This window comes from Lepisma saccharinum, chromosome 29, assembly GCF_977018435.1.
Source record: "Lepisma saccharinum chromosome 29, izLepSacc3.1, whole genome shotgun sequence".
Lineage (NCBI taxonomy): Eukaryota > Metazoa > Arthropoda > Insecta > Zygentoma > Lepismatidae > Lepisma > Lepisma saccharinum.
The window spans coordinates 46,639,181-46,659,895 of record NC_139257.1 but is presented as its reverse complement, the minus strand read 5'-3'; the positions used below and the strand labels follow the sequence as shown (position 1 = coordinate 46,659,895).

At 38.5% G+C, this 20,715-nt stretch overlaps 1 protein-coding gene across 9 annotated transcripts in view; it reads left to right on the top strand.

Moving 5' to 3' along the window:
- snu (ABC-type transporter snustorr) overlaps positions 1-20,715 on the top strand; it is a 490,105-nt gene that overhangs the window by 432,522 nt on the left and 36,868 nt on the right. For all 9 annotated transcript variants that reach the window (XM_083114471.1, XM_083114472.1, XM_083114475.1 and 6 more), the window contains exons 3-4: positions 3,863-4,022; positions 17,412-17,566. In XM_083114471.1, coding sequence (XP_082970597.1) covers positions 3,863-4,022; positions 17,412-17,566 — 315 coding nt within the window. The remainder of the gene's footprint in view (positions 1-3,862; positions 4,023-17,411; positions 17,567-20,715) is intronic.

Sequence of the window (20,715 nt, the reverse complement as noted above, 5' to 3'; positions counted from 1 at the left end):
AATGAAAACGACATGGTAGATGAAGACAGAGAAACAGGCAAAGGAGACAGGGGGAGTACATTTACGCATGTCCACTACATCTCGTGTCCACCCTGGCTCTTAGACTAAAGCCCCTATCACACGGAACTGTATTTCTAGTAGGAGTGCCCTAGTTGGCGCTGAACTAACTTTCTAGGTAGCAATCATGGCCGCCTGGCTGACTGCTTGACTGGTTTGGAGGAATAGAACATGTTCCAATTGCTACTTGCTTTCCTCGACTGGATTCTGTGGAACAGCCAATCAGAACAAAGTTTCGCTATGTGAAGATAATCTGTGAGTGTCCAAAGGAGCGCTTTTGTCTGTGGTTTCCGAGTGTTACTCCAGCAATGTATAACGTATACAGCATGAAAGGCGAGTTGAGTTACACCATCTATGCTGAGTGCACGATGTTTACATTTGAATCAACTAAAATATTCTTCCATACGTGTACAGTAAACGTTGTAAAGTATGTATTTAAACAGCGCCATTGTTTTGCAGCTAATAACGTTTTATGCGAAACGTTATTCCTCTCGGTTGAATAGTTATCGGCTTTTAAAAATGTGAAGTGATACATTGTTTACATCTCACGCGGCCGCCATTACAACTTCCCTTCTATGGGAACAAAAGTCTATCGACAAGTACGCTGATAAGTATCGTGTGAGGCGAAAACTAGCAAATTGGTAGCCACTCCAGCGCCAGCTAGGGCATATCTTCTGAAAACCAGTTCCGTGTGATGCGGGCTTTACATTACAATCCCAAGTCGCCTTTTCAGCTTGTAGAGCTACACCGTGTATATGATTCCTATACTGATCACGGGCCAAACTGGTGGCTGACTTACTTTTTGCTACATAGGCCTATCTGTCCATCAATCGTCTTTGGGGGGGGGGGGGGGGCTGACTCGATGAGTGTCAACAACCTCATTTGCGCAGTAAAAGCTGTAGCGGTAACACCTCTCTCCCGTTACAACGTTGCCAAGCATACGTCTGTTTTTGTCAGTTGGTTGTATGGGCTTGTTCGTACAGTGTTTGGTTGTTTTGTGTACTAATTTTCCTTGCTTTGTGTACTATTGTACAACGTTTATCCAGTAACGGCGCTAATCAACTCTCCCCCCCCCGTTCTGCAATACGTTTGGCAACGTTGAGAATCCGAAAATGTCCGATGTTAGCCGAAGAGAATTCAACTGATCGCTGATTCGTTGTTTCCCAGTCACCAGCTGGAAGTGCAAGCATCTATAGAAAAAATCAAACATTTCTTTGTGCTTCATGGAGGACATTTCGCATAGGATTTTCACTTTCACCGAACGATGTTTTTCATAGTTATCAAATTAAGCATGGACATGGTAGATTTTATGCTCTCTGCTCCTTACATTCTCCAGGCACGTTCACTGAGCGCTTTACGCCATTCTCACTACGACTTTATTGCTTTCGCTATTGCATACAATCAGCGAACAATAAATCTATCTAGGAAGGCTAATAACTTGATTTATTATGCTTTTTATTGCTCTTCTAACTGCAGCGTCATCTAACCATGCAAACTTGAATGAAATGCTTGCATGTTTGTTTTCAAAAATTCAGAAGCAACTTACCTATTGCTAAAGTTACGCAACGCATACTTTTTCGTTTAGTGTCTGTTTGACTCACGTTGTGATTATCATCATACTCTTTACTCACTCCGAGACGTTCCGTTCAAAAAGAGCACACGATCAAGTGTTGTTCCTCCAGTTTATGAACGAGACTTTTGTGTGCAATAATGGAAAGTAGTTATGTTAGTTTTCTGTTACTTGAGAAATCGAATTTGTGTGTTAAAACAAGACCTCCAGACCCGTTGTTACTAGAGTGGAACCTTCATAACTCGAACTTGGGAATATAAAAAAATCGAGGTATCGAAGATTTCGACTTGCCAAGGTTCGAGTTATTGAGGGCCAAAATCGCCGACTTCGAGTTATAGAGGTCTAAAGTTTCACCGACATCATAACCTGCAACTTTTATGTACGTTACTTATGTATCAACACTTCTACAACACACACAAAGCACATTAACAATGATGGTTACATACACGGCAGGGTGGGGGAGTTCAAGTTCCGACACGATTGTTGATCACATGACATTGTACGTACGCACCCTACACTTCGACTTATTGAGGTCCGTGCGACTAAAACTTTTGAGTTATAGAGGTGATTAGAATTTAACTTCGACTCATAGAGGTTTTTCATAGTCTACCTTCGAGTTATTGAGCTCGAACAGCACAAAAATTCATCTTATCAAGGTTTTATTCGAGTTGTTGAGGTAAAATTAGTATTGAGTGTTATGGACAATTCAAGGGGATTACAAAAAATTCGACTTATCAAGGAATTCGAGATATTGAGTTATCAAGGTTCCACTGTATTACAACAATCTTACGTGGTTTGATTAACTTGTGGAGTTAATAAGTTATTTGATCCTCGGAATCTTACATAAAAAGATACAATGTTTATAACTGGCAGAAACTATGGATAGATTCTCATTGCGGTAAATCATATCATTTAATACAGGAAAAAAAATTGAAAAGAATATTGGTTTCAACATAACATCTAAATGCGTCATATATTGCATATGTACTAATTATTTACATCATATTAATAAAACAAATCAATCAATCAAACATATTGCTCGCAAAAGTGTGTAAGTATTGTTCGACTTTCTTGAAACAAAATAAAATTATTTTGAATTCTTAATACAAAATTCTCCATCCTGCTAGAATGAGATTTCCTTCATTGGAATATAGACACTAATGTTATATATCGCATAGCGTATTAAATATTCATTTTCAACAGACTGTTTCGCAATTAGCCACAGAAACGTGAAACGCGAAGTAAATTAATCAATTCATCCATCCATTCATTCGTATAACTTTTTTCAGATCATTAGCAATGAATTAACAATAATGGTATTAAGAAAAGAAAATCAGTTGTATTAGTTAAGGATGTAACAAAACACATAAATAAAGAAATCATTAAAGTTTGATTGACGTAACAAATGCATCTCTTGATATAAAGGGTGTCTCAAAAGTAATACCGCAAACTGACACGGTTGAAAGTACACGATAATAGAAGCAAGAAAGTCTCAGTAAACATGGATCTGCAAACGAGCCGTTTTGGAGACAATCGCGAATGTGTGATTACAAGCCGCCATTGACTTCACTGTTTGTAAACGTCGTCCTAGTTTGTTAAAATGCTAATAATGTGTGGGAATGTGTGGTTAGAAGCCGTCACTGATTGCATTTTGTAAACACCGAGTGCTTTACTCCTTGCGCGTTCCGAGGTTTGCTCTTCGTTTACAAAACAGAACATTTCCGAGAGGTGGCGTTGTAATCAAACAGGATGGATACAATCAGTACACAGTCTAGCAATGGATCTCCAATGACTTTTCTTACTGTATTATTAGCATTTTACCAACTAGGACGATGTTTACAAACAATGAAGTCAGTGGCGGCTTGTAATCACACATTCGTGATTATCTCGAAAACGGCTCGTTTGCAAACCCATGTTTATTGAGACTTTCTTGCTTCTATTATCGTGTACTTTCAACCGTGTCAGTTTGCGCTATTACTTATGAGACCCTGTATGTGATGCATTTCCTTTCTTGTGTGTAGAATGGTCGGTATTGCTGCTACAACCATTTTTCGTCGTCTTCAACAAGTCTAACCTAACCACCACAGATTATTACTACCCCAAGAAGCTACCAGCCAATGGCAATGCTTAAAACAGTTGTAGCAGCAATGACTACCGTGTATACAGGTTACGCTACTATAGTACTACGCTACTGTACTCCCCGGGCTAATTTTGAGTTTGTATTATTCTTTTCAGATACGGTTTGTTAGGAGCGAGCGGCTGCGGCAAGACCACATTGTTGAGCTGCATTGTTGGCCGAAGAAGAATGGACGCAGGAGAGATTTGGGTCCTTGGAGGGAAGCCTGGAAGCAGAGTGAGCGGCGTTCCTGGAAAGAGGGTGGGATACATGCCACAGGTGAGTCATGCGTTTACATAACACTAAAGTTCCTTGCACCTGCAGTTTTCTCCCTCCATCGGCCGTTGCACATTGTTTGCTATCGGTGCCACCACTCAACTTTTCAAGAGGTGTCTGCCACAATAAGTACCACGTGAGCACACAATGTGGTTGCCAAGTCTTCAACTCTGAAAACTTAAACCTGCTGCAAGTGACAGTATGTACAGTTTATTATTCAGAAATTTTACAATAGCCTGTGTACAGTGGCGGCGATTAGGTGGGGGGCGAGGGGGGCAGTTGCCACCCCCACACGTTTCGTCACTTTTGCCCCCGCACTATGCTAAATCTTATCTACAAAGGCTACAAAGGGAAATATATTGTCTTTGCTCCCCCCCCCCCCAGTTTCGGCAACGTGCCCCCCTTCCGGTTTTGGAAACCAATCGCCGCCACTGGGATTTTGGGATATGCAAATTTGTTTATGTTGCCAGTTGTAGTCCACGCGTGTAGCTACAATGCAAAATACATTGTCTTCATATTTCTCCCAGAAAATAGCAGATTCCACTAACTGTCTGTTTGTGTGTTCCGTTAGGGTGGTGGGGCTTAAAAAGGTGAAGCTTTCTTTGATTTGTTTCATATTCTGAAATCTACTGTTTACTTGATTTACTACAAGACTTCCTACAGAGAGAATCTCCAATTACAGGAAAGCTTACATAATTCAAATAATAAACATATAAGAGTGTAGATTACATATAAACACACACACACACACACACACAAACGCGTTTATACACACGAGATAATAAGTGAAGTACTACAGGAAAGAAACATATATACATCCAACCATATACATAAATATTCATTGTTCAGAACATAGCCTTTACATAGTATTCAACGGAAAAATAATAATAATAAAAAAAAATAGCATAGAAGGTAAAATAATTTCAGAACAATGGAAAAATGCACAGTAGAATGGATTCACATATGTATATCTAGTCTTTTTCAAAAATTGGTTTTAGTGTTTTTAGATACAAGGAAAGAAAGTGGCAGACTAAAATCCAGATTTTCATGCTTTGTAGAAATATTATTAGGCTATTCGCGATTAAAATTAACCGATATGCCATCTGCCGGGATTTTCAGGAAGTACTCTAAGTAGGATACGTTGTGTTGAAGTCGTTTAAAGCATGGTGAATATGCGAGAAAGTAAGGTCTACTGTTCAGGTTTTTTTTTGTTTTTTTTGCTCTAAATAGTTTTATGGGTCAGAACAAATTAAAAGTTTTCATGTGTTTCCACCCCGTGGAATCAACAAAATGAAATTTGTTAATAAATCAGGGAAAACGTAATTGACAGAAGATTGGTATGGGGGATATAACACTGTAATTCGGCAAGGAAATTACGAAGAATGCACGAGTCTGCTTACTTTATTTATCGAGAGATAAATATATATTTCCATGAAAGTAAAGTTTTAAATTGTACTTTATAAATAAAGCTTTTTTTTTTCGAAAAATCATGAAGCGTCTTAACCAATGCGTCCATGTATTACCGGTGTTACGTATGTGTGAAATTTGGAACAGGTGCAAGTCGATTAAGAGGTAAGATGAAAATAGTTTGAGAATGAATTAATGTCAAATGTAACCAGAAAAGAAGTGGATATGCTAATGTTACTGTTTCATTCAGTACGATGTCCTTTTTCAGTGAGTATAGCTTGGTCATGAAATCGTGAATATTATTATTAAACCAGCCTTTCTCTTTCGAGAAAGAACTGCAACGATATGTTCGTAATTTTCTCCTGTCCCAGCTTTTCAAGTACAGGTCAATTTCAATTCCTTTATTTTCAAATAATTTCCGAGAACCCCAGTTACATGACGTGCAGATGATACAGCACTGCTTTGGACAACCAGTGCGTATACATAGTTTCGTCTGCATTTTCCGTGTTATTTTTGCCTATCATAATTAAATGCTTCGTTCTCAGTACAGCTTCACGTTTGTTAGAGTACCTGGAATTCACATCGCATTAGCAATATTTAAAAATAATGCGTAATTTAAACGTTTTCTACCATACCAGTCATGACAACACGCTGCTCTTTTGTACTACTGCTGAATGTAAACAAAGATCTATCCTACTTAGAGCGGCCATATTGGAAGCGACACTAGCGCTCAGGTGGTAATTTTAATCGCGAATATGCAGAACAGAGTCTGAATAAAGGTGATGATTTGTATTTTTCTGTTCTCGGGATGTTACAGAGGAAAAGGTGTCGCATCCGAAGATTAGATTTTCTATTATTAAATTTAGACTGATGAAGAGAGTTGCTATTATCCAGAATTCCATCTACTGTTTTGTAAAGAAATATTTGTTGTGTTATGTACCTCCACCGGGTATCGAACCCGCGACCCCTTGATTACAAGGCGAGGACGCTACCACTGCGCCATCGGGGAGGCCTCGAATGATATGAAATGCATTTGGACTTTGTGTCGCAAATGCACGCACTCATTGTTTGGATTCTTGGTACGCAAGAGCCGCCTTGTTTGCCAGAGTGGGGAAATAGCGTGAGTCAAACTTTATTCAGCTCCGTTTCGATGCTCTGGAACTGCTCGTATTTATGACATTCAGATAATTTGCACCCTACGTCACATCCGGTGTATGCAAATAATGAACCAGCACAGTACGTCACCGTTTATTGTATTTGCTTGCGTGACTGATTATCAAGTGTTATATTACTTCTCCTTAATGATTGACAAGTGATGGTCGAAAGAGAAGGACATTTACAAGACCCATTATTAATGGTAACAACAGTAATACCTAATCATACACAGGAGCAGCAGCAGAAGAAAATTCACCCGTATAAGACGCCCCCTCCCCCCCAGATATACGCACACATCAAACTTTCGAAATATGAAAACGAAAATCAAATATCCCTGTATATGAAATAGGAAAGACGGAAAACTTGAAAAGATATGTTATAAACATAGCGGCCATCTTTAAATGCGTCATGTTACGTACCCAATAGGACCAAGTAATGTAAATAGCTTGCTAAAGAGAAATAGAGATGGCAGCACCAGGCGTACAAGAATTAGCATAATATTTGTGAATAACCTTATAAATAAGAACAAAGCAAATTGGAAAGATGAAAAACATTAGAATCTACTATAAGAAGATAAAGAATAAATATAAAAGAAATAAATTAATGTATATAAGCGATAAATTAAACCAGTGATCATATGTAAATTGATCAGAAAATTAAAGAAGTCAAAGCACTGATACAAGTTTGTGTGTGAACAGATATTGAATCTGTATGACTGATTTACACCAGTGGCGGCGTCTAATTGGACGAGCGTGTCAATCGCTTGGTACCAAGTATACACTCTGTTGTACCCACTTAGTGTTGGCGCGTTCCAATCGCAGCCGCAAGGGAGGAGATTAGTATATTTTTCAAAGCTTAAGGGAAAAAGCTGGATAGAGGAATTCATTAAATGCACCTTGCACCTTGCACTGTACTGTTTTTCTGTATAAGTGAAGAAAAGATGTGAAAGAAGGCAAGGAGAGTAAGAAAAACAAAATGGAAGAGAGAGAGGAGAACGATATAACATAAGAGAAAATAAGAGAGAGAGAGAGAGAGATGTGATGGAAGCAATTGAAAATTTGAGAAAAAAAGAATGGGAGAGAAATAAAGAACCCAGAAAGAAGGATGACAGAGAGGAGAGAAAGAAAAAGAGAGAGAGAGAGAGGAAAAATTACATTGAATAATATAAAAAGCAAGAGAGAACAAGAAATAAAATAAGCGTTACAGAGAAAGACAACATAAGTGACTGAGATAAATGAAGGCAGTGATTGCTGCTACAACTGTTTCAAGCATTCCCATTGGCTGGTAGCTTTTCTGGGCGGGAAATAGTCTGTGGTGGTTAGGTTAGGCTGGTTGTGTTGGGTTCTCTTAGAAGAAGAAGACGAAAATAGTTGTAGCAGCAATACCGACCAGTGATGTGCGTCTACGCGTAAACAACGATAGTCTACATTCTAGACGTAGACTATTTTATACACATAGAAGACGTAATCTATGTAAACAACATGGCGAAAGGTGATAGCTTAGCAAAGGGCGCCGTGGAATTAAAAGAAAATTATACTGCTTATCAGTTGCTGATGTGTGAAGAGAACTTTTCATACTCTTTCCTCCAATTTCGAACAATTTCTTCACCTAGGTAGAAACCTAATATAGCAAATATTCTAGTGTTTTATGGGAAAAGACCACTCTTGCCTCACGACTGCCATCTGTTGTTTTTTTTTAATACTATTTATCTTCTTCCATAGTTGATAATAGAAGAGAAGAGAAATTTTGTTGTAAATTGGATTATTTTCATTTCGTTAGGAACCAATATAGTTGAAAATGTCACTTTCCTGTCATGAAACCCTTGAAAATTCACTTTAGATTGTCTACGTAGTTTATGTAAACTACAACCCAATGTAATCTACGCGTAGATTACGTGTAGACAACGCATGTAGACGTAAACTTGTAGTCTACGGCACATCACTGATACCGACCAAAATGAAAAGTCAGAAAGGGAACAAGAGAAGCAGGATTTTCCTCAGTTCAGGGTAGCAGTGGTTCCCAATGTGTGGGCCGCGGCGTGGATGCCTTACAGGGACGCTGCGAAATGTTCTAATATTTTCACTAAAATGACACTTATTCCAAGGTATGTGCTTATTTAGTACATTTTATGTGTAAAATGTTTCTGAATTTCAAATATGTGTTTATTTTTTAACTTAAGGCAAGCAACCTAAACAAGTGTTAGATAGGCCTACAATCTTGAAACACTAAAAGGGCACCGTGAAACGAAAGAGTTTGGGAACCCCTGGGGCAGGGTGCGAAATCCTGTGGGGGACAAGGGGGATTACACCCCACCAACAATCTTGGCTTCAAAAGTATCCGGGGGAAAAGTGTTTTTTTTATATAAAATATAAAGGCGACCAATTATTTTTTACTACTAAGGATAGTATGGAGAACACACACAAAGTAATATGTTTGTGAGTGTTGCATACTTTCTCTCTCTTTCATTCAAGAGACGATTTACAGATAGATCTTACACCAATAACAAATGTTATATTGATATATATAAATATACATAATAAAGATAAAATATCAATGCAAGACAAAAATGACTATGAAATCTAATCGATTTATACTAATAGAAAGCAAAAACTAAACAAAAACTTAAAACATAATAAAAGTATTTCAACTATTTTGTCATTTATTGACATCCTTAACCAGTCAGTAAAGGAATTAGTTTGCTACTTTAAAATATCTGATATATATAAAAGTATATACTTAATAATATTAATAATGTATTTTAAATATGAATTTACTTGTATATTTATTATTATAAATGTGTATTATATGTAAAAATATTTATATTTGTGTATATATATGTGTGTGTGTAGATTAAGATCTTCCTTCCCCCCACCAATCTTCAATGATTTCGCACCCTGGGGTAGGGTGTTAAATGATCCCCCTTAGCTCTTTCTGAGAGCGCGAATTACGATTGGTAGGCAGGCATGTACCTAAAGAGAAGCTGAAAATGGCTGTCGATGTTACATAGCGAGTCACTGTTACATTTCACCTACGCCACAGTTAGAGGAGTCAGCATTCTCTGTGACACATATAACCACAGGAATTGCAGACGTAGCCGTTGTGGGCTGCAAGAAAATTGACTTCCGTGAAGTCCACGACTTGCATTTGGAATGTCCTTTGCGGGTAAATATTTATTCTGTAAAATTTGATCGATTGTGAAATCATCTGCACTTAATTGCTCTTGTGGTCACGTGACAGCTTACTCGCTATCAACCCCTTCCTCTCTCTCTCTCACACACACACTGAACGTTGGACCCGTCCTAAGATGGACTCTTTCGAAACATGTTTCCAACAGCGACACCAGAAAAAAAATAATGCGAAGAGAGGGCAAGAAGTTACATAGTGACAGAGGGATTGGGGAGGGACAAAAATTATATTAAGAACTTATTAACTACCTCAATGACTTCTTTATTGACGTTTTGCCAGTAACAATATAATGTTTAGTAAAAAGTATCGTAGCTGATTTATACCGAACAACAGAAACTGCGCCGGAGGAGAGACAGGAGGGTGTTGATCCAGTGATGTGCCATACACTATAAGTTTACGTCTACATGCGTTGTCTACACGTATTCTACTCGTAGATTACATTGAGTTGTAGTTTACATAGACTACGTAGACAATCTAAAGTACATTAAAATTAATTTTCAAGGCTTTCATGAAATGAAAGTGGCATTTTAAACTATATTTGTTCCTAACGAACTGACAAGAATCCTATTTACAACAAAATGTCTCTTCTCTTCTCTCATCAACTATGGAAGAAAATAAATCGTATGCAAGAAAAACAACAGATGGCAGTCGTGAGGCAAAATTAGTCTTTTTCCCATAAAACAGTAGAATATTTCCTACGTTAAGTTTTTTCCTAGGTGAGAAATTGTTTAAAATTACAAGGAAGGGTATGAAAGTTTCTTCTCACACATTAGCAACTGAAACGCGTTGTAATTTTGTTTTACTTCTACAGCGCCCTTTGCTAAGTTATCACCTTTCATCATGTTGTTTACATATATAACGTCATCTACGTGTTTAAAATAGTCTACGTGTAGAATGTAGACTATCGTTGTTTACGCGTAGACGAACATCACTGTGTTGACCCCTTCCCACAGCAAAGAAAAAATATGCATATTTGTATGGTATTGATGAGTGTGACTGTCCCTAAATTATTCCTCCTATACCGTGGCGCAGGAACAGGAAGGGGGGTGGTTACAGGAGTACATTGTACCTCTTCTCAGATTTTTGGGAGAGGGTACAGTACCTCCTAAATCCTTTTATCCTAATTGTACTCCTTGTACCCTCTCAAATAATTTTACAGACGCAAGACACTGCCGTTCAAAGAATATCGCTTTCTGTAGATAAACGCAAAGAGTTTCATTTCTCTACATAATCTCCTTATCCAAATGAATCAGAACCACCATAATACATTCATTCCTTACTAGTTCTTTCCCCATGGAAAACTTCGTAGGGAATTAAAACTGTTGAAATGAGTGCAAAGCATGAAATGAAGGGTAGGTTCTGTATTTGTTCTCGAATTGTTCATATTTCTAATACATGCTAAAAGCTCTCTTCAAGATAACCATATTTTATTAACATTCAAAATATTTTGTGAATATTGCTTTTTTTATTGGCAGTACCAAGTTATGCAAATTTTGTTTTCAAAATTGAGAGGTATGTGGCCTGTTTCATATTTGTATTTTATTTGTATTCGCCTAATTATAAACGTACACACACATACACACTTATGGAAAATAATACAGCATGAAATATCACTGCTTGTCAAGTGAGAAAATATTACCCTATGACAATAAAGATGGCATCGTACTATATTAAAATTCGAAATATGTTTTCTAAAATCTAGGGGCACGGTCTGGAGGAAGGGGGAGTTGCCCACTCTGCTGGAAAAGTACATTTGTTATAAACCAGGGTGCGTAATCATTGAGTACTGGTGGGGGAGAAAGATCTTAATCTACAAATGCGCGCGCACCCGTAAATATATAATTATATGATATATATATTTATAATGCTATTAAATACATACATATAAAAGTAACAAATTAATTTCTTTATAGCAGATATTTATGACGTAGCAAACTAATTCCCTTATTAACTGGTTAAAGATGTCAATAAATTACAAAATTGTTTTTGTTTAGTTATTGCTTTCCATTAATATAAATAAATTAGATTTCGTACTTATATTTGCCTTGCATTGTTGCTATACTTTCAGTAAACATATATTGCTATTGGCGTATATCTGTTATTGATCTCTTGAATAAGTGAGTGTGTGTCTTCGATATTATCCTTAGTAAAGTATATTTGAATCAAAACTAATTCCTTATTTTTTGTTGTCAGAGCAAACGCTCTCCCCCCCTGGGAAATTTTGGTGGGAGGATTTTTTAGACCAAGATTGTTGGTGGGGGAGAAATCCCCCCTGTCCCCCAGGATTCGTACCATGTTTCAGTCATCCCAGGGTATTGTGGGTGGCAGCCGTCTTCCTGTTGTTCGTTGACGCCACTTGTGCATGTTGACATAAGCGGAATGGATTGCCTCTCCAAGATGCATGCATAAGTGCATTCTTCCTTTTCACTTGTTTGCTTTTCCGTGCTTCGTGTGCTGAAATGACAACCGCTATTTATATCAACCACTTCTGCTCTGCCGTCAGCTCAGTGGCGTGTTCAAGGAAGAGGTTGTTGGGGCGTTCCTTTTGTCCGAGTTTTCCAAATAAAGGAAAAAGAACGTTTGATAGATCGGAAGGATGGTAAAATATAGCACTGACCAGGCACGTATCCAGGTTTTTATTTCGGGCGGGGGTGGGAGTGGGGATTTTTTCATATTTTCCAAATATACGTCTTTGTATAGTAGTTAGGTGCATACTTAACGTTGCTGTGTTGTTGGCTTTGATGTATCCTCTCGAACAGTCCCCAGTCGGAGATCCCAAAGGGAGGACTACTTTAACGGAATACTTTAACTGCGGAATGTTTTGCTGAAAGAACGCTATCATAAGAACTTGATATCCAGGGGCAAGATAGTGGTGTTTCCCCTTGCCGTCCACGTTGCTGGAGGGACCACTATCTGCCTTCAGATAATAGTCTTACTCCAACCCCTAATATGAAGAAAGGGCCACACCTAGGATTGGGAGGTGGTTGGGAGGATTAACAAGCAGATACATCGTCCTTCCCCACTCGTGGAACGCTGTGTACCCCATAATTAAGTATTTTCCGTAATGTTTTTAATTTCAGAACTTGCACTTACTCACATAATTATATTTAGTTCATGAACTTTCTCTTCCAAACTACGTGGAGAAGTGATTTAGCAGTGAATCTTTGTCCTTTTATTATCTTTAAAAAGGCAGAGGCCATTTTAGTTCATTATTAATTCGTTGAATGAATATTTGTCAAACTGGCCAAAGTGATAAGAGACAATGTTTTTCTTCCAGCGAGTTTATCTTAACAAACTATATTTATGACCTGTGTTGTATCTGTACATTCGTATAGCATAGCTGCCTCAGAGCAAATTAGTAGACCTTCAAGGCATAAATCTTCCACTGCGCTCACTTCAAGTTTCGTTTGCATTAAACAGGCCAGTTTAACGTGCATACAGATTAGTCCATTTATTCCTTCCCCCAAAAATGTATCATTCCCAGCGGGCGGAAGTAAGCTATCAAATTTTCTCTCGGTCAACATCTCACAGACAATCTGTACTGGTGAAATTGGTGACGGCGCTAAAAAAAATTAATGGAAATTCAATGTTTACAAAGACAAACAAGTCAGCTCCTCTTAAAGTAATGACTTTCTAAGTTCTTGCGTTGCCATAGTGTCGAGCACCTCTACAGGAGTCGGAAGTGACTGCCAGACAGTCAGTTTATCGCTATTCATCCTCTTCATCGCGGAAAATGATCTCTCCACAGAAGCTTCATGTCTAGTGTTGCCCACGAGACGAGACTTTGGCCTGTCTCGTCTCGTGGAAATGCTGTCTCGTCTCGAAAATATTCCTTTGTCTCGGGACACATGATCAATCTCGTCTCGTCTCGAATTTTTAAAAGCCTGTCCCGTCTCGTCCCGTGGGCAACACTATTCATGTCATGCATCTCGACGACACAAATAATAGGAAATCTCAAATACAGTCGAATCGCGAAATAAATCGAATGCACAGTGAATAGTGTTTCGTTCCCAACACGTCTTAGGTTGGTAAGAAAGCCAAGATCATTTATCTCGGTAACATTTTTTTATCAATTCACTACAAGTGTTTTACCACAATAGTTTTGAATAATTAGAGTTGAAAGATTAGCTCTTACTGCATCCTTTAGACGGTTGTGCCCCAAATTTTCCACCTTTGTGATTTGAACATAGAGATTCAGTTGACCACTGTCATCCACACAACAGCTCGTGAATGATAACTATTTATCTTGATAAAGTAGTGTCACAATATTACTTCATACTTGAGAAGCCACAAAACCTAATTTTCTTCTGCGTTAAATGAAAAATTTCAAGGGAAGGCTCTTTTCCCTATTAAAACATTGGGGCGTTCTGCATGTTCTGCATTTCCATTCGTCCGGATCCAACTCTGATTAACGCCTGTTCATAAAATGGGTTTCAATACAAATTGTTCACTTTTTCTGTAATTGTTTTCCTATCTTCCAACTTTATTCGCAACGTGAATAAAAGAAACCGCTAAGAAAGTGATACTGATCCGTATTCGTCGTTCACTTTTTGCTGTTTTCAGTTATTCTGGCAATATTGATATTTCGAAAATGGAATTTTGATAATCATCTTCACTCACATACTACAGCCTGTTTAAAAACAAGATCAGTTCTTTTCCGTGTTATCTTCTGCAACTGTCGCATGCAATGCGTTGAATAACATTTACCCTGATTACAAACTTTATTCATATCCGCTATATGCAAAGTAGAGATGTGAAAGTGGTGCCAAAATGTTGGAAAACTAACCAAGTTTATTTGTTGCAAGTTTTTAGTAATGTGGCTGTAATGTAGCATTGTCAGTGCCAACGAATCCGGAATTAATGCTCTTGACATCGGGTGCCATCTTTCCATACAATGTTTCTTGGACTTGACAGGATTTGGGAATGAAGATAAATTCGATTTTTTAAATACCAACTTATTGATGGCAGATCAATATCTGCCTTCAGATAATAGTCTTACTCCAACCCCTAATATGAAGAAAGGGCCACACCTAGGATTGGGAGGTGGTTGGGAGGATTAACAAGCAGATACATCGTCCTTCCCCACTCGTGGAACGCTGTGTACCCCATAATTAAGTATTTTCCGTAATGTTTTTAATTTCAGAACTTGCACTTACTCACATAATTATATTTAGTTCATGAACTTTCTCTTCCAAACTACGTGGAGAAGTGATTTAGCAGTGAATCTTTGTCCTTTTATTATCTTTAAAAAGGCAGAGGCCATTTTAGTTCATTATTAATTCGTTGAATGAATATTTGTCAAACTGGCCAAAGTGATAAGAGACAATGTTTTTCTTCCAGCGAGTTTATCTTAACAAACTATATTTATGACCTGTGTTGTATCTGTACATTCGTATAGCATAGCTGCCTCAGAGCAAATTAGTAGACCTTCAAGGCATAAATCTTCCACTGCGCTCACTTCAAGTTTCGTTTGCATTAAACAGGCCAGTTTAACGTGCATACAGATTAGTCCATTTATTCCTTCCCCCAAAAATGTATCATTCCCAGCGGGCGGAAGTAAGCTATCAAATTTTCTCTCGGTCAACATCTCACAGACAATCTGTACTGGTGAAATTGGTGACGGCGCTAAAAAAAATTAATGGAAATTCAATGTTTACAAAGACAAACAAGTCAGCTCCTCTTAAAGTAATGACTTTCTAAGTTCTTGCGTTGCCATAGTGTCGAGCACCTCTACAGGAGTCGGAAGTGACTGCCAGACAGTCAGTTTATCGCTATTCATCCTCTTCATCGCGGAAAATGATCTCTCCACAGAAGCTTCATGTCTAGTGTTGCCCACGAGACGAGACTTTGGCCTGTCTCGTCTCGTGGAAATGCTGTCTCGTCTCGAAAATATTCCTTTGTCTCGGGACACATGATCAATCTCGTCTCGTCTCGAATTTTTAAAAGCCTGTCCCGTCTCGTCCCGTGGGCAACACTATTCATGTCATGCATCTCGACGACACAAATAATAGGAAATCTCAAATACAGTCGAATCGCGAAATAAATCGAATGCACAGTGAATAGTGTTTCGTTCCCAACACGTCTTAGGTTGGTAAGAAAGCCAAGATCATTTATCTCGGTAAAAGTGTTCCCCGGCCGGTTCAAATCCGGGAACTTTTCTAACGGTGGAAGCGGCCCCGGCGCCTACCCAGCGTCGAATAACATGGGTACCTGGGGGAAACCCTGGGGGGTAAAGGCGGTCAGGGGCGTGATGCTGATCACATCACCCCCACTCACGACCGGATCAAGAAAGTGTGGGGCGTTACCCCCACACCCCCTATACGCCTTCATGGCGTGGTGCTATGCACAGGGGAACACTTTACTTTTTTTTACTTTACTTTATTGATGGCAGATATTCTAGACGAAAGAATTCTGTACATTTGAAAGTTCCTCTGCACTGTTATTGGTGACCGGGTCTCGTGATACCAGAGGACATGCTGAGCTTTTTCCTGATTTGTGAACATTTCCGGTTTTCTGGGCACTGACACTGCTACACACGTTACTCAAACCTGCAACAAAAAACTTGGTTAGTTTTCCAACATTTTGGCACCACTTTCACATCTCTACCTTCCATATAGCGGATATGAATAAAGTTTGTAATCAGGGAAAGACTTCTGGGACACCCTGTATATGGAGAAATGTAGTTGCTGACATGTTAAAAAGCAATAAGCGTATAGTACGTTTGTGCCATCAGCCTTTGGTCTACATGCGAAAACACAAGAATCCTCTTGGACAGTGCAGTTAATTCTACAACAAACTGGACTTGTTACCTGAAGATGAAACGCACACTCTTCAAGAAAATCGTGGATTTCACAAAGCTACCACTAACGTAAATACTTTACGGAGGCAATGAATCACGAAAAATCTAACATTGATAGTCGTCGAGTATAGTACGAGTGGTTCCAATAAGTGATTTTTAATTATTGGAGTTGTGAGTTAAAAATATGCAGAGAGCTGTAGGATGATGTCTCTAAACACGTAGAACGTGAAAGATAAAAAGTAATGTTATGCCAGCAAATAAGCATGATGCCATCTTCCCCTTTACGGTTATGCCGTGCCCTACGAAACAGACTCAGAGTGTGCGTGTAAATACTTGAATCATTCTTATTTGTATCTGCTCGTTACTGAGTGTGTTTGTAGGAATGTAAGTTATGGTGACTTTTTATAATAAGGTAAAGGTACCCCCGTGCCATGAAGGCATATGGGGTGATGTGGAGGTATAGAGCTCCACATATTCTTGATCTCGACCATAGTTATGATTGTGTGATCATCATCACGCCCGGCCACTATTACCCCCGCCCCCAGTACCTATTTATATGAGGCTGGGTGTGAAACAGGGAAATGACTGGAAAAATTCCTGATCGACATCACCTTCCCCGGGATTCGAACCAGATGCTCTACCAACTGAATTATAAAATTTGACTAACATCATCTTGAATCCAATTTCATAACACGACATACACTGTAGAACACACTCCCAACTTTATAACATGTTTTCGGAACACTGTATAGAGGAACAAATTTGTGGCAAACAGAGTTATTCAAAGAAAAAGTAGAGAAGATCGCCAGGAGCAAAGGCTTTGATGCTGTTTTCTTCTCGTTTAGGAAGTCGCCCTGTATGGAGAGTTCTCCATCAAGGAGACGATGATGTACTTCGGCTGGATCTTCGGGAAGAGCACGTCGGAGATCAACGATCGCCTCCAGTTCCTCCTCAGCTTCCTCGAACTGCCCAGCCAGAACAGGCTGGTCAAGAACCTCAGGTAAGCGTATCATCACATGGGGATATGTGGTTGTTAGTTTGATTTCTGGTGTTGCCTTCATCTGTTCCGTAATGTCGATAATTTTACAGTTTTAAAGGATTATAGCAACGAAAACCATGAACCTACCAATGTAGACTGCCAGGCTTCAAGACGCAGTAGGCCTTGTCAGTAGCACAGTGGATAATATAATCGGATTGGAACAAAGGACCTGGATTCAATTCTCGGCGAAGGCATATTAAATCTATGCATCCCATCTGTGCATAGACTGAAACCAACTCTGTGGGTCAGTGTTATAAAATCATATAATGTAACGTGAAGAAGGATTTTGTCTTTGGAATAACGAAAAGGTGCCATATTTAAGATACATATTTCGGTTATTCCACGTACACACACATATACACATATCTGCGTGCGGCTACGACCTCCGTGGTTTTTATAGCGATTGGTAAAGTTCGTGGAATCCTTTAAACTACTGGCACAGTGGGGGGGGGGAAGGCAGATCCCCCCTCAAACACACACACTTCTTGCCACTTTTCCCCCCGCACTATGGCATTTTAATGCCAAGCCTTGCCTGCCAAGAGGAAGTAAACTTTGCTTGTCCCCCCCCCTCCCCCGTACTTTTGACAACCAATCGCCGCTACTCTACATGCGTAACTAAAATTCGCTGGTTTTGATAGACGCCTTGTGGTAAATTCAATGACAATTTATTTATTGAATTATTTACATGTGTAAAATATAAACATTGTTACTTGTAGCAAACGGCTTGATAATGTACCATGTATGTGCATTGAAAACGTCGCCTATTCAAAAAAGAAATGATTGTTTACGTAACAGACATAATTTTGCTACTAATTTTGAAGTATAAGTACAACAATTAATTAATTTATTTATTTATTTCGTCTTCTTTTACTTGGCGAAGTTAAGACTATGGAACCTTTTCTGCCACTTGACCATGTTTACAAAATAAATTGAATGTGGAAAATTGAAATTGAAAAAAGAAAGAAAGAAAAAAATTATAAAAATTACAGACACATAAAAAATACAAAGAAAAATTACATATAAGAAAGGTAATCTAACCTATAGATACGGGCACACACACTCACACTAAAACATACATATTCTTGCCCTTACACATACACACGTACAAGCAGATATATAACATTACACTTACTTAAACACAGTCCGAACCGGTATACTTTGACGATAATTCATGTTAACTATTACGTTAAATCATTTTTGTGCCTTACGTTCTTCTATCATTCTCTGCACCCGCCACTTTATTAGGGAAGTCAAACATTTAATTTTCATTATATAATATGTGTAACTTAACAATTTTTTGAACGTCACAATTGAGTAAGAGACATGAATTTCAGGTGGCAACTTGTTCCAAAGGCCTGCTGAGGAAACAGTAAAAGAATTTGCATAAAAGTTGGATTTGTGGAGTGAAATGCAGAACAGAGATCTTTCGCACGATGTGCTGTTGTGGCTGTGAAAGTCGGAAAGATGTTGAAATCGGTTATAGAGATATTGCGGGTCTTTTATTTGGAGGATTTTGTACAGTAAAATTAACTTATGAAAATTACGTTTATTGCTTAATTTAAGCCACTCGACCTTCGCAAAGTACCATGTCAAATGCTCTGAATATTTTAGGTCGAAAATGAAACGAATGCAGGCATTTTGAAGAAAGACTTATTAATTAATTGTAAATACAGTAGAGCGTCGATTATCCGAAGTAATTGGGGGACATGGGTGTTCGGAAAACTGGTTTGTTCGGATAATCGAACTGTACATGTTTATTTGCCAAAAAGAAGTACTGTACAGTAAATTTATTCATAAAAACAGGCATCTCTTTAAGTATGTATTACAAAGTAACGTACAAAGGCAACTTTAGTAGGAATATATAGTATGTGGTACAGTTTATTAAACAAAAATATGTACATATTACATACGCATTTTGCATGAACAATACACACAGTACACAAAATTAACGTTTAAAAAAATCCTTTATTTTGGTCTGTCTAAGCAAGCCTACACGCTTACGAGCAGCTAAGTCACGTACTTTTTTCATTACAGATATCTGAAAGTGAGCGAGTACACAGTTCGGTTAAGCGGTCGTTCGGTTGACCGACGTTCGGATAATCGACGCTCTACTGTACCTTAAAAAACCATCTACTAAATACATATACTGTAGTTACCTCGTTGACCAAGCATGTTCAGTGGACTCCTCTTTCAGAAACTTGTGGGCTTGAGTCCAGGATAGGCATGATGGATCTTCCTTTCTTAGTGTTATCTCATTGATTTAATTTAATCATCATTCATTCTCGTCATGAAATATTTTTATAACTATGTTATATCAACGATACAACCTTTGTATGAGTGCGTTGAATTTCCTTCTGGCGTTGAACCTTGTCTGTGTTAGAGCCCTCGCTTCGGAGACAGTATAGGGAGGTGTGCCTGAGCGCCCAACTGGCATAAAAATAAACAGTTGGAAAAGAGTAAATCTCGTGGCATCTTGTGAAAGTATTGGCGCAGTATGAAATTCATATGATTGCCAGTTTGCAAAGAATTAAATCTTAAAATTTACAGAATTCCGTATAGGGTCTTCAGATATACAATTTCGTCCTGGGAGCAGAAATCTCTAACTACGGCCCTGGTGTTGGTTCAAAGTTCTTTTATTTTCGCTTGACGTACGTAATCCCACGAGTGTTGACCGACGCATAATGTTTTGCCAACGCTTCTCACACGCACGTACACTCACAATCGAAGGACATACCTGTTTGATGATGCCCATTGTTACATTGTGAAAGCAGTTATGATGTGGTTACCAATGCCCATCTGGCCGCCAACCACCATGCAATGATTCTTCTCCGACTTAACGTTCTGGTTTCGTCACTTTGTATTACACCATGCAAATTCGTTGTTTGAAGGATTTCGCCACCCAACTCAAGAGAATCCCAACTGTTTTCAAATGACACTGCAGTGCAATTTCTATTGTCATTTTCACTGTGTGGTGTACTGGAATCGTAGACATGATATCCAGAACTCGCACATGGAAAATTTACTTGAAATAAATTGCTAAGCTTCTAGATTCCGTAAGAAGTTACACAAGATCAACGTAGAAATCATTGAACATTAAAAGAATAGTTATT